Raw genomic sequence first — 13851 nt, 5'->3', positions numbered from 1 at the left:
TCAAACCCTCCAAGATGGTTTGTGAAATTAGGATAACAATGCCTTTCACCTTGCTACAAATGATGCTATGAGCAGAATTCCTTTTGATACCTGCTGTTGTCCTCCTTCATCTTCCGAATTTCAGTAGAATAAAGCTGTTTCAGATCCCCTCTTTTATTTCTCCCCCTCGCGCATCCAGCCCCCAGGAAAGCACTTGCAACCCCTGACCACATATCACACCGTGACAGCTGTGTCCTTCCGTTTCCCAACACTCCAGAGCGGCCACATCGGCCACGTGGCAGAATTTGCTCCATACGAAAGACAAGCTGTCCTCACAGAGACTCCAGAGTGTCAAGCGTTGGTCCACTGACGCAGAAAGGAGGAAGTTCAGATGGAGGAGCCTCACTCCTGTCACGTGAGCTGCGTGAGCGCAAAGCCTCGATACTTTTCTGATCACTTGGATGCCAGCCCTGGCTGGGGTCTCCTGGCCCACAGCAGCGCTTTCAGCCTTCACCTCAATAACATGGACAGAGATGGACCCGTCGTCACCGCCACTGACCACCACAAAACGTCTCTCGGCTGTTTTCTGGATGTGGAGGCTGTTCACACCGCAGCTGTGAGCCTGAACGGTCAGGACTGGAGATTCCAGGGCTGGAAAAGAACAGAAGTGCTGGTTATTTTTCTGCAATTTACTGCTGTGGCTCCTTGGGCAGTTTTGTTTTTTTTTAAATTGGAAAGGTGAGGTAGTGTTAAGATATTTAATTTAATAGTTGGAACAATAAAGTGTTTAATGGGCCAGAAGACACAGTTTTTAGTTGATAGTTGGAAGGTGTGAGCTCCTGCATGAGGCAATCTACGTTACGATTGGTTGCCGGGTGAGAAATAGGAGTTCTTCTTTTTCTGGCCCTTTTTCTTCTGTGTGCTCTGTATGCTGTTCTGTGATTTACCTGACAATATACTGATGTGCCTGACTATCATCTTTGCTGTAAATTTGAATGTAAAATATATTTATTTATATAAAACCACAAATTCGTGCCAGCATCTCTGACTCTATTTGGACACCAGTTGCGCAATTCCCTGACAGGCAGAACTATAAGAAACAGTTGTACACTGAAAGGGTCCAAGATTAATGTCATGCCCCTGTTGGAGTGTGAATCCGGAGAGTGACTCGGTTGGCTGTGGAAGAAACTGGGGAAGGGCAAAGTCAGGCTGGACAGAGCAGGGCAGAGGTAGAACAAGGGAGAGGGTTCAGATGAAGACCAAGGCCCACCCTCTCCTCATTCTAGGCAGCTCAGGGAGGAAGAGAGAAGAGAGCAACGTGGGTTGCGTGGCTTACGAGGGTGGAAAGGGGCCTGATTCTATAGAATAGAATGGAATGGAATGGAATGGAATGGAATGGAATGGAATGGAATGGAATAGAATAGAATAGAATAATTTATAATTTTTATTGGCCAAGTGTGATTGGACACACAAGGAATTTGTCTTGGTACATACGCTCTCGGTGTACATAAAATAACGTTCATCACGAATCATAAGGTACAACATTTAATGATAGTCATAGGTTACAAATAAGCAAACAGGAAACAATATCAATATAAATGGTAAGGATACCAGCAACAAGGTTATAATCATACAGTCGTAAGTGGGAGGAGATGGGTGATGAGAACGATGAGAAGATGAGAAGATGAATAGTAGTGCAGACTTAGTAAATAATTTGACAGTGTTGAGGGAATTATTTGTTTAGTAGAGTGATGGCATTCGGGGAAAAAACTGTCCTTGTGTCTAATTATTCTGGTGTGCAGTGCTCTATAGCGTCATTTTGAGGGTAGGAGTTGAAACAGTTTATGCCCAGGATGTGAGAGGTTTACGAGGCACAGCTGCTGATGGAGTTTAAAGGAGAGTCAAATGGGAGGGGCAGTTGTCGGGAACAAACACTGAGTTCATCTTGTGTTTATCTGAGTTCCTGACATCCTCCCAACTGGTTTGATTTATTGCCATGCTACTTCACTTCTGGAACTCCTTATCTTGCTGCCTTGCCGGAATAATTACCTTATCTTGCCTTGTTGGATTTATAGTTGGAAGTTTTCTGCTTACAACGTTTGGGACCGAAGTATTGTCAGCCAAAGACTATTACAGGTTGATGGAAGAGCTCTCTCCAGGCCGGAGAGTTGAAAGGGAAATTGGGGACAGAGTTATAGATAATAAAGGGACTCATATTGGTTCTCTGGCTGTATTGCTTTGTGTCACGCCCCGGGTCATCACAATTGGAGAAGAATAGTTGAACACAATCCAAAGGCTCAACTGTACCTTCAGATGAACAGAAACCCCAGCTGAGGAGCTTTACAAGAAAGGGGATGCACTGGCTGCGTCATCAGGACCGCCAACACCTACCCAGAGGTTTCATCTGAATGTCTCCTGTCTTTACTATTGCTGCAAAATGGCCGAGGGCAGCAGTAATGTCCCAAAATGCAATGCTACCATCAGTGGCCGCACTGCCCATAAAGTGTCTCCTGTAAAAGAAAGAGGTATTTCTAAAATTAGTTCTTGCAGTCCTCCAGTCCTCCAAACTTCATGCAACATCTCTTGAGCCAAGGGAGATGGCACTCACATGTCGTTGCATCTGTATTCCTACCTTCTCCCACTAGCCATCTTGTAGGCAAATGCCTCGACCTTCAGGACACAGTGCTGATGGTGAAAGGATTCTGCTACAAGACACAACTTCTTGGCATTCTCAAGCAGCAGGAACAGTCTACCAAAAAAAAAGGAAAGAAGGCACTTAAATGGATAGAGAGCTCATATTTTCTTCAAGGCAGGGGTGAAATGCTCCCGGACTGGACAGGATCGCCTGATCCGGTAGCAATCTTGGCCGGTGGTTCGGCGATCCAGTAGCAATGGTGGAGCAAAACTCCACCCACCCGACCGGGTGTCATTATTTCCTGGTTTTAAACAGGAAGTAATGTGTTTTTTACCTTCTGTGCATGCAAAGGTATTGTGCATGCGCAGAAGGTCTGTGCGCGCACAGATCATGCGCTTCCAAACTGGTAAGGAAGGTAAGTAGATTTCACCCCTGCTCCAGGGTCTCTGTTGATATGCTGTCCCAAAGGTGCTTCTTCAGGAGGCACCTGGACTTCCTTGTTTTTCTTTGAAGACCTTTCGCTTCTCATCCAAGAAGCTTCTTCAGCTCTCACTGGATGGGGGAAATGGAAGGATTTACAGTATATTCCTTGCAGTCATCTTGGTATCATCATTAGCACTCGTTAGCACTAGATCACTGCAAGGAGTATAAATCCTTCCATTCCCCACCATCCAGTCAGAGCTGAAGAAGCTTCTTGGGTGAAAAGCGAAACGTCTTCAAAGAAAAAAAAAAAGGCAGTCCAGTTGCCTCCTGAAATAGCATCTTTGGGACAATGATGTCCTGGATGACTGAGAATCTCTACAGCCTTCTTGATATGTTTATCTTCTGCTCTGTGAGCTACACTGACTCCAAGTAGGCTTCTGAATCCAGTTCAAGGTCGCCATCTATAAAGCCTTACATGGCATAGGACCAGGTAATTCCTCATTGTTCTGCCTGCTCCACCAGGTCTATCAGGAAGGGCATGTTATTTCCAGGTCTCTTTCATTAAAAAACACCATCTTGTTGGACTCCAGAGCCACACTCTCTACAGCTTTGGAACTGCAACCCTCCTCCCCCAGAGATATAGAATACAGAATAATAGAATTGGAAGGGATCTTGGAGCTCTCTTAGTCCAACCCCCTGCTCAAGCAGGAAACCCTATACTATTCCAGACAAATGGCTGTCCAACCTCTTCTTAAAAACTTCCAGTGATGAAGCACCCACAGCTTTTGAAGGCAAGCCGTTCAACTGATTATGGTAATTGTTCTCACTGTCAGGAAATTTCTCCTTAGTTCTAGGTCGGATCTCTCTTTGATAATTTTCCATTCATTACTTCTTGTCTTGCCCTCAGGGGCTTTGGAGAATAGGTTGTCCCCTCTTCTGTCTGACAGCCCCTCAAATATTAGAAGATTGCTATCATGCTACCCCTAGACCTTCTCTTTGTTAAACTACCTTGCTCAATAGTAGTAACTGTGGGAGTCCTAGTGGACAATTTATTTATTTATTTATTTGTTTGTTTAAATTTCTATACCGCCCTTCTCCAAAATAGGACTCAGGGCGGTGAACAGCCAAAGTAAAAACAAGACATACATACAACATACAAAATCTAAAAACTGATTAAAATAATTAAATATTTTGGCCGTAATTAAAACAATTCCAATTTAAAATCAGTTTAAAATTTGACTCAAGCCAGCCCAGCTAGTTGAAATAAATGGGTTTTCAGGGCCCGACGAAAAATCCGGAGGTCTGTTATTGTACGTAACTCTGGGGGGAGGTTGTTCCAGAGGGTGGGCGCCGCCACAGAGAAGGCTCTCCCCCTGGGGGTCGCCAGCCGACATTGTCTGGTGGACGGCACCCTGAGGAGGCCCACTCTGTGTGAGCGTACTGGCCGGTGGGAGGCTATTGGTGGCAGAAGGCGGTCTCATAAGTACCCCGGCCCTAAGCCATGGAGCGCTTTAAAGGTGGTCATCAACACCTTGAAGCACACCCGGAAGACCACCGGGAGCCAGTGCAGCTCGCGCAGGAGAGGTGTCACGTGGGAGCGCCTCGTCGCCCCCATAATCCCCCGCGCGGCTGCGTTCTGGACCAGCTGGAGCCTCCGGGTGCACCCCAGGGGGAGCCCCATGTAGAGAGCATTGCAGTAGTCCAGGCGGGAAGTGACGAGTGCCTGAGTGACTGTGCGTAGGGAGTCCCGATCTAGAAAGGGGCGCAACTGGCGTATCAGGCGAACCTGATAGAAAGCCCCCCTGGCCATGGCCGTCAAATGATCTTCTAAAGACAGCCGTGCGTCCAGGAGGACGCCCAAGTTACAAGCCCTCTCCGTGGGGGCGAGTGATTCACCCCCAATAGCCAGCGATGGCATCAGCTGGCTATATCGGGACGCCGGAAGCCACAGCCACTCGGTCTTGGAGGGGTTGAGTCGGAGCCTGTTTCTCCCCATCCAGGCCCGCACGGCCTCCAGGCACTGGGACATCACTTCAAGGGCATCATTGGGGTGGCCTGGAGTGGAGATGTACAGCTGGGTGTCATCAGTGTACTGATGGAACTCCACCCCGAAGCCACGGATGATCTCACCCAGCGGCTTTACATAAATGTTGAACAGAAGGGGCGAGAGGACCGACCCTTGTGGCACCCCGCAAGCAAGTTGCCTCGGGGTCGACCGCTGCCCCCGTCAACACAGATTGCGACCGGTCAGAGAGGTAGGAGGAGAACCACCGCAGAACGGTGCCTCCCACCCCCAACCCCGCCAACCGGTGCAACATGATACCATGGTCGATGGTATCAAAAGCCGCTGAGAGGTCTAACAGGACCAGGATAGAGGAGCAACCCCTATCCCGGGCCCTCCAGAGATCATCCACCAATGCGACCAATGCCGTTTCCGTGCTGTGCCCAGGCCGGAAGCCGGACTGGAGCGGGTCCAGATAGACAGCTTCATCCAGGTACCGGGGAAGCTGTTGCGCCACCATACTCTCAACAACCAGTTTAATATGAGCCAGCAGTGTGTAGCAGCTGCCAAAAAAGCCAACACAGTTCTAGGCTGCATAAACAGAGGGATAGAATCAAGATCATGTGAAGTGTTAATACCACTTTATAATGCCACACTTGGTAAAGCCACACTTGGAATACTGCATCCAGTTTTGGTCGCCACGATGTAAAAAAGATGTGGAGACTCTAGAAAGAGTGCAGAGAAGAGCAACAAAGATAATTAGGAGACTGGAGTCTAAAACATATGAAGAACGGTTGCAGGAACTGGGTATGTCTAGTTTAATGAAAAGAAGGACTAGGGGAGACATGATAGCAGTGTTCCAATATCTCAGGGGCTGCCACAAAGAAGAGGGAGTCAAACTATTCTCCAAAGCACCTGAGGGCAGGAGAAGAAGCAATGGGTGGAAACTAATCAAGGAGAGAAGCAACTTAGAACTAAGGAGAAATTTCCTGACAGTTAGAACAATTAATCAGTGGAACAACTTGCCTCCAGAAGTTGTAAATGCTCCAACACTGGACGTTTTTAAGAAGATGTTGGATAACCATTTGTCTGAAGTGGTGTAGGGTTTCCTGCTTAAGCAGGGGGTTGAACTAGAAGACCTCCAAAGTCCCTTCCAACTCTGTTATTCTATTCTAAAACTAGAGATACCAAGTTCCTGCAACTGTTTGTCATGTTTAACCATCTTGGATCCAGAGGGGCCCATTAGCTGTTTGTAAAGCTTTGAAAAGTGTCTGTTCCTCCAGACTTTTGGGAGAGATAATTAGATGAATTCGGTTGGTGATGCAGTTTTTATTTGGGAGGTTATTATTTACCTGAGGTGTCATTCATTTATACTGTCATGATGTTTTAATCTTTGCACACCACCTAGAGTCACTGCTGTGAGAGAGGCTGTTTTGTAAGTTCTTTAAATACCTAAGACTGTTCCTGTTTCTTGCTTGAATGTGGGGAAAATGCTTCATAGGAGTAAACAGCATCTGCCCCACCTTGTCTTTTTTTTTTTTGCCCTACTTCCCTCATCTCTGGGTGTATTTGCTCTGACAAGCAAAGACCATTCTAGCCATCCGAATCCGCAACCAGAGGAGCAGAATTCTTTTCCTTACCGGACAGATCCATCACTACAAGCAGCAGCTAGGAAGCACAAGGGACCGGGCAATTCCGTCTCTTCCATCCTAGCAAGTACCACCACAGACATGTACCTGGAACACAGAAGCCAGTCACTTCTTCCAGAAGGTTTTCATTCGCTGCCAGCTTTTCATTCCAGAAGAGAAACAGCCATTATGCAAGCTAGAAAATGGCATGCTGCTTACTGTCTGGTATCTATTATAGATTCACCAGTTCTCTTTACTGGACACAAATGCTAAAAACACTACACCACAATTGGAACAAAAATCTGCTCTAATGGTTTAGACCAGTGTTTCCCAGCAATTTTAAGATGTGTGGACTTTGGCTCCCAGATTTCCCCAGACAGCATGACACAACTGCATGGTTAGATGTTCTGGGGGGGAACTGCAAAATCAAGGCACGCACATGTTTCTCTGTTAAATATCACTACTTCCACAGAATACCAGGATGTTCCATCCTTCTAAGATTTAAATTTGGAGGAGAGAGATTTATGTTCAGACATTTTGGTTAAAAAACAAAATCATATGATGATCCTTTTCATGTCTTTTCAATCTTAGTTTTAAGATTATTTGTGAAAGACTGATGGCTTCCCTATGTTCATTAGGTGTGTATTTGTGTGTGTGTATTCTGCAGATACCCCTCCCCTTCAATATTGCAGAAGTTTGTTGACAAAATCCAACTTTGCAGAATTCTGCTGACAATTTCATCAATGTTTGGGAGTGTGCAAGATTTTAGAAAAACCACAAAGCAGGTTGAAAAATCTCGCAGTAGTTTTGATATTTTGATGCAACTCCTGGAGCCTCAATAAGTTTTGCCGCTTACTGGTGAAGTTTCTATTAGATCAGCTATCATTATAGGCAATACCTGATTGAATTGTGAAAAAAGCAAGAAACCAAACCATCATGAAAATTACACTGGAGGGCAATTAGAAATGAATACAGGTCGTTCTTGACTCACGACTACTGTAACTGAGCCTAGAACAGATTATAGTCCTAAATTGTTACAGTCGTTAAGCGGGTCATCACATAACCATGCTCCATTTTACAACTTTTTTGTGGCTGTCATTAAGTCAATCCATTTTATCCACTGAGCTTATGCCAGAAACTGGATGCAAACCTTGGAAATTGGCAAAAACTCCAAAAATTGCAGTCCTGTGAACTGCAAATGGCCAAAAATGCAAGCCAGTTGCCAAATGAAATCATGTCACCCTGTGGCTGTGTGTGGATATGCGCACGTGTGCATGATTGTGGTGTCGGAACTTTGAAATCGGGTCATAAAAAACTTTTCCATTGCAATGTCAAACTTGCTATGCAACCAGCCATTAAATGAAGATTACCATATTTTTCAGAGTATAAGATTCACCTTTCCCCCCCCTAAATTTAGGTACGTCTTATACACCGAATGTAGCCCTGCCCACCCACTGGCCCCCACCCTTTGGCCTCTGCCTCCCAGCAGTTACCTCCTTGCAGCAAGCAGCAAGAAGAAACAGCTCGTTTCAGCTTCAGCACAGCCTAATTAGCACAAGTTGATTAGATAGGCCTCCCGACTCTCAGCTGTTTTGCTCTCAGCTGTTTTGCGGGGGCCTCTGCTGCTTGCTGCAAGGAAGTAAATAGCTGGGAGCAGATGTTTTTTTCTTGTGCTAATCAAGCTATGCTGAAAACGAAAATGAAAGTAAAGCAGGCTATTTGTTGTTTGCTGCAAGGAGGCAAAATTACTGGGAGGCAGAGGCAGATTTCTTTTTCTTGTTTTCCTCACCAAAAAAAGGTAGGTGCGTCTTATAGTCCAGAGCGTCTTATACTCTGAAAAATACGGTACTTATACTAAGTATAAGTACTGTATACATGCACACGTGTTGAAGGAGCTGAGGACACAAAGAGAATCAACAGCCTAGACTCAAAGCTAAACAAGGCTTTATACTCTGTATATGAGGATCAGTCATAGCACCAGTGCAGGTTGTCCTAATATAGAGTTATATATTTTCCGAGGTGGGTAAAATGAGGACTCATATGGTTGGGGGCAATATGCTGACTCCATAAACCGCTTAGAGAGGGCTGCAAAGCACTGTGAGGCGGTATATGTCAAAGTCCATGATGGCAAACCTATGGCATGTATGCCAGAGATGGCATGCAGAGCCCTCTCTGCTGGCACACGCACTGTCACCCCAGGTCAGATTTCCGTGGCGTTTCTTTTGTGAGCTTTTGTTTCTCTGCAAATGACGAAACAGAAGCTCACGAAAGAAAAAGAGCTTATCTCTTGCCATGCTGCCAGTGTTGGGATGCTCTGCCTCTCGCCGGGCAGCTGGTCTTCAGGTCTCTGCTGCGCATGCATGCACATGTCCATGCATAAATGCGTGCATGTCCGTGTATGCCAATGCATGCACACGTTTGCGCACACCTTTCAGTTTGGGCATGCGTGCGCGCAGTTTGGGCACTCAGGGTCTAAAAAGTTCATCATCACTGGTCTAAGTGCTATTGTTATAGGGAAAGACCATTTATTTCTACCTGGTTTCTGGATCCATCTTGATGAGTTTGTGCTTATTCTTCTTGTAGTCCCAGTGCTCATCTAAGCGATGCGATGCCACATGAACCAGCTGACAGGCTACCCCGCTGCTGGAACCAGGCTTAGGGCTGAGCGCTAATCGGTAACACTCGATCTGGGCTCGTCCCCCTGCAGAAAAAAGCATGGCGGAGATCCTTTCCCTCTCAGGCTGACTAAGGCCGTTCTGGACCACAGTCAGAGCTCTTATACTGGAGATGTGGTCGCCAAGAGCAGCGAGCTGGGTCACTCTGCGAGTTTGCAGATTAAAAGCGAGAACGTTCACCGTATTGTCCTCACTTCCTGTAGCAAAAACACTGATCGTCTCTCGCCCAGGGGCTTCCAGGGTACCGACGTGACACACACATGTCATCCCCTTGCCGTGCAGAGCAGCTTTCAGGATTCGCTGCCCATTGGAGGCGTCTTTACTTTGGTACAACCAAATTTCCCCAGATTTGATATACGCAAAGGTCTCCACGGAAAGACAGCGGGCGTAGCTCCAGGAACGGTGGCCACCCCCGCAGGGAATGCAGAGGAGCTTCTCATTGCTGCTGGCGCTCCAAATTACAAAGTGGGTAGCATGGAAGCCGAGCACCCTCAGGCTCCCATTGGGGCCAAAGCGTAGCTCTTCCAGCCATTCTAGGTCTTTGCATGGCTTTTGCTTCCTCAGCACTTGGAGCTGCCGATCCTTCACTTGCAGCTGGCGATAGCAGCTGTCTCTCCCCGTGCTGTAAATAAAGCCGCCGTGGCAGGTTACGGAGGTCACCCCCTGTTTCCCATGAAGCCCGAAAAGCAGAGAAACAGGCCTCTCGGCATGGGGCTCTCCACTTCCAATAGGGAAGGAAAATCCAGGCAAGGCACAGGCGGTTTCTGAAGTAGAACAGCTGGGTTCATCTCTCCCTTGTGCTTCTTCCACTCCCGGAGTTGGCTTGCAGGAAAACATCATAAGAGAGCCTCTGCGGTCGCCACAAAGTAGAAACTCTCCTCGGGGCAAAAAAGCAATGCAGGTGTGCCATCGCTGCTTACAGACCGGCAGGAGAAAACATTGCTTTACCACCACTGTTGTTCCCCCAAGTGGGCGCCAAGAGATCTCCAGCCGCAGCAAAGCCCCAGCCGGGCCAGAAGCAAAGAGGTTGCAAGTATTGGGGTCCCGGTTTAGCTCCGTGGCCCAAGTCAAAGTGTGCACTTTCCCTTCAAAGAGGTTTAACTCCTTGCTTTGTGCGGGACTGCTGAACGGGAAAACTTTCACCTGCCCTGACAAGTTGCCCATGGCACAGAGAATGCCTCCACTGGCAAGCTTGGACACTTCCAAGAGACTGTAAGACTGATAAGCAGCATCCTCCAGGAGCAGTGCCCAAGTTTTAGGAGTCAAGTCACAGGAATAGACAGCCCCGGCATCGGTCATCACCAGCAGATGGTTTTCATCCACCAGTTTTACTGCCCTGGGGGATCCTTTTCTGCCAGTGGAAGGAAAATCCAGCTGCCGGAGCCTGTTTCCAGTGCTGCTTCTTTCCTTGAGGAACCAGTGTCTAATGCCCGAATCGGCTCCCCCTGTAAACACCCAGCCTCGCTCCTCATCCACAGCCACCGCCCGGAGTCCTTGGCCCTTGTGTCCTTTGAAGCTGTGGACAATCTTGCCCTGATAAGTCCACACAAGACAGGCTGAATCCTCACCAATGCTGATGATGTAGTCCCTCAGCAGTCTTACTGACCAGACTCTGGACTGGTGGCCGTAGCACACCAGCAAGCACGGGACCACAGCAGGAGGTGTTCTGAGGTCACAGATGCTCCAGAGCCGAACACTCCTGTCGTCGGAGGCAGAGGCCAGGATGCCCTGGCTTTCCAAGAAGCAAATGTTGAAGATGACGCCACTGTGTCCACTGATCCTGCTGCGGGGCTTTATTCTTCCAGTGTCATCTGTCTGGTCAGCCACACGCCAGACCACCAACTGATGAAAGACGGTGCCAGCCACCAGAACCAACGTCTCCCAGTGGCTCCCCACCAAGTGGGCAGAATACAGGATACACTTCTCTTGGCAGTGCACTTCTTGGAGAACCCTCTGGCCGACGCAGTCATATAGTGCCACTGAATTGTGTCCCAAGGCCACAGCCACACTGCTGGGCCTCTCAGTCCTGCCTTGCATCCACTGCAGGTCCCAGATCCAGTCGTGCAGCTCACAGAAAGGAAAGACTTCACTGAGTTCCACTGAGCTGCTCTGGAAGCTGAGCTCTACAACCACAAAGCTTTTGCCTCCAAAGATAGCCAGGGTTGAGGATTGGTTACCTCCAGGACTCGAACTCTGCTGCTCCTTAATACCATGGACAGTATAGTTCTGAAGGACCTGCTTGGAGCATCTTGCTGACGGGCTGACATCGGGCGACAAGCTATATATGCCTACATAGGGTCCTTCTCCTAAAGGAAGAGAAACACCAGAATGCCAAGTCAGCATATTTCGCATGCTATCAAGTCATCATACCAATCATCATACCAATTTCCCAGAATTGCCATTCCACATATATTTGATTGCCAAATTCCCATGAACTCCATTAACATATTTCATACATAGTAGTCTTATTGATCCTAAACTGGATTCCTATTTGCTGCTCCTTTTATTCTAGGCTTTCATCACAGGCCATTATATTCTGCCAGCTTCTAATTAGGGTGGGGAGTGTTCTTGGTTTAGCTTAGCAGAAAACTGACTTTAAAAACGACCTACAGCAAAATGATTGTTAACTTTGAATAGCAAGCTTCATATTTGGCCCGTGTGACAATGCCCCCTATCCCCAAGAAATGGGAAAAAAGTGGGGATTCTGGCCTCCCATTGTAGAAAAAGTTAAGATATTCACCTGCTATAAGATGATCTCCCACCATCTCCAGAGCTGTTATAGGAGCCAATAGTAGTTCTGTTTCCATGACTTTTCAAGGATGGGAGGTGAAAACCCCTCCTGATTCTCTCTCCCTTTTATATTTGGATATATGCAGACCTCTAAGGAAAGAGGAAAAATGATTAGCCCACCCTATAGATCTGCATCAGCTCAAACAAGAAAATACGGGAACAAGCTACCTTTTGATGTACAACAGAGGAATCGTGAAGAGCTAAGGAAGATGCTCCCAAGCAGAATCAACACACCTGGTTATGAAAGACAGCTACCAAGTTAAGTTTTGAACAGCCAGATACATATTTTCTTTTTAAACGGAAAATATTTTTGAATGGGGGTCTCAGAAAATGAAGTCTATAGAGGAGCATTAGAAAGTTAACATGTAGGGAACTAAAAAATAAAATATCGTCAGATAGTCCTGATATGCAAAAACTATAGACTTTGTTTATTACATTAAGGAAATCGATGTAAACACAGTATTTAGAAAGTAATGCCTGTTTTGACCTAGTTGTTGCGGTCTTGAATGCCAAGAAGAGGACCCACCTATGCCTGAGGTGAGCTATGGAAGCCTATTTCGAAGAATCAATGCAGAATTTTCTCTTGAGGTAACTAACAATCATGTTCAAACTATTGTACTTTCGACACACCGTGTGGGGATCCGACTGTCTGGAGAAGCCCATAACACAAGGAATAACAGAGTAGAATAACAGAGTCGGAAGGGACCTTGGAGGTCTTCTAGTCCAACCCCCTGCTTAGGCAGGAAACCCTACACCACCACTTCAGACAAATGGTTATCTAACCACTTCTTAAAAACTTCCAGTGTTGGACCATTCATAACTTCTGGAGGCAAGTCGTTCCACGGATTTACAGTTGGAGGGTGACCACCAGCCACAAGGTGAAATCCGCCACTGGGAGACCTAAAAGCGGAAGAAGGATCATCTGGAGGAAACCCGATCTTTCGGGATCACTGAGAACGACTCCATGGGACTTAATGAAGAATGCAAGACAGGAAGACGTTCTGATGCAGCAATGGGAAGCCTAGAATCTGGTTTTTTCCCAAGTTCTGGCTCAAGGCAGATAGAATCAGAATTAATTTCTGCTGTAAAATGTTGCAAATACCACTTGGTCACCCGTCCGCCGGTGTATGTTTTTTCCGGATAATTCCATTTTACAGAGCCGAGCACATTTACTCCACGTTCGGGTGTCTACAGAGCAGGAAGCCTAAAAGAGGCGCCTGTGTAACCAGGACGCAGGCAGGCCAGGCTGAGGCCATCAAATATAAAAAACCCGAACAACTCTTCTGCTTTCCGCCCGGCAAACAGAGCAAGGAACAAAAACAGCGGAGAAGGAAAGAAAGTAACGTGGCGGAACCTTCGCGCAAGGATCTCGCGAGTTAAGAAGTCTTTAGAATTCTCACCTCTCATACACGGGCCGCTACTGATTGGCTCTGCCTCGGGAGGCTCGTTCCCGCTTCCCTTTCGCCGAGAGACGCCATTGGACAGCGGTCGCTAAGGTTGGCTCTCTCTCTCTCTCTCTCTCTCGCCTGGGAGAGATTCGATTGTAGCGAAAGGGAAGGAACGTTTTCTTAAAGGCACAGCGGGGCCGAATTATCTGCCCATCGAAAGCTGGGCACCACCCAAGGAAAGGATTCCGGATCGTAACGAAACAGCCGGATCTCGAAATCGGAGCGAGGCCTGGGTGAAAAGGGACGCGAGGGAAAAAGCAAGAGCAACTTT

The 13851-nt window shown here is 47.2% G+C and overlaps 1 protein-coding gene across 7 annotated transcripts; it reads right to left on the bottom strand.

The window, feature by feature from the left end:
• Positions 1 to 137: 137 nt before the first annotated feature.
• On the bottom strand, positions 138 to 13735 carry WDR6 (WD repeat domain 6). Of its 7 annotated transcripts, none has more exons than XM_060684304.2 (7): positions 13533 to 13735; positions 12083 to 12222; positions 9203 to 11648; positions 6680 to 6775; positions 2612 to 2728; positions 2371 to 2489; positions 138 to 630 (listed from the first exon to the last, which is right to left on the bottom strand). In XM_060684304.2, exons 2-7 carry the CDS (start codon positions 12147 to 12149, stop codon positions 140 to 142), a joined length of 3336 nt encoding a protein of 1111 aa, XP_060540287.2. In that variant the 5' UTR covers positions 12150 to 12222; positions 13533 to 13735; the 3' UTR covers positions 138 to 139. The 7 variants fall into 7 exon arrangements, with proteins under 7 accessions (XP_060540287.2, XP_034287578.2, XP_034287580.2 ...); XM_034431687.3 differs by having other exon boundaries at positions 12659 to 13558; XM_034431689.3 differs by lacking the exon at positions 13533 to 13735 and adding an exon at positions 12916 to 13530.
• Positions 13736 to 13851: the final 116 nt, after the last annotated feature.

Source organism: Pantherophis guttatus, chromosome 2 (genome assembly GCF_059756535.1).
Source record: "Pantherophis guttatus breed Tessera chromosome 2, ASM5975653v1, whole genome shotgun sequence".
Lineage (NCBI taxonomy): Eukaryota > Metazoa > Chordata > Lepidosauria > Squamata > Colubridae > Pantherophis > Pantherophis guttatus.
This window is presented reverse-complemented; position numbering and strand designations above follow the sequence as displayed.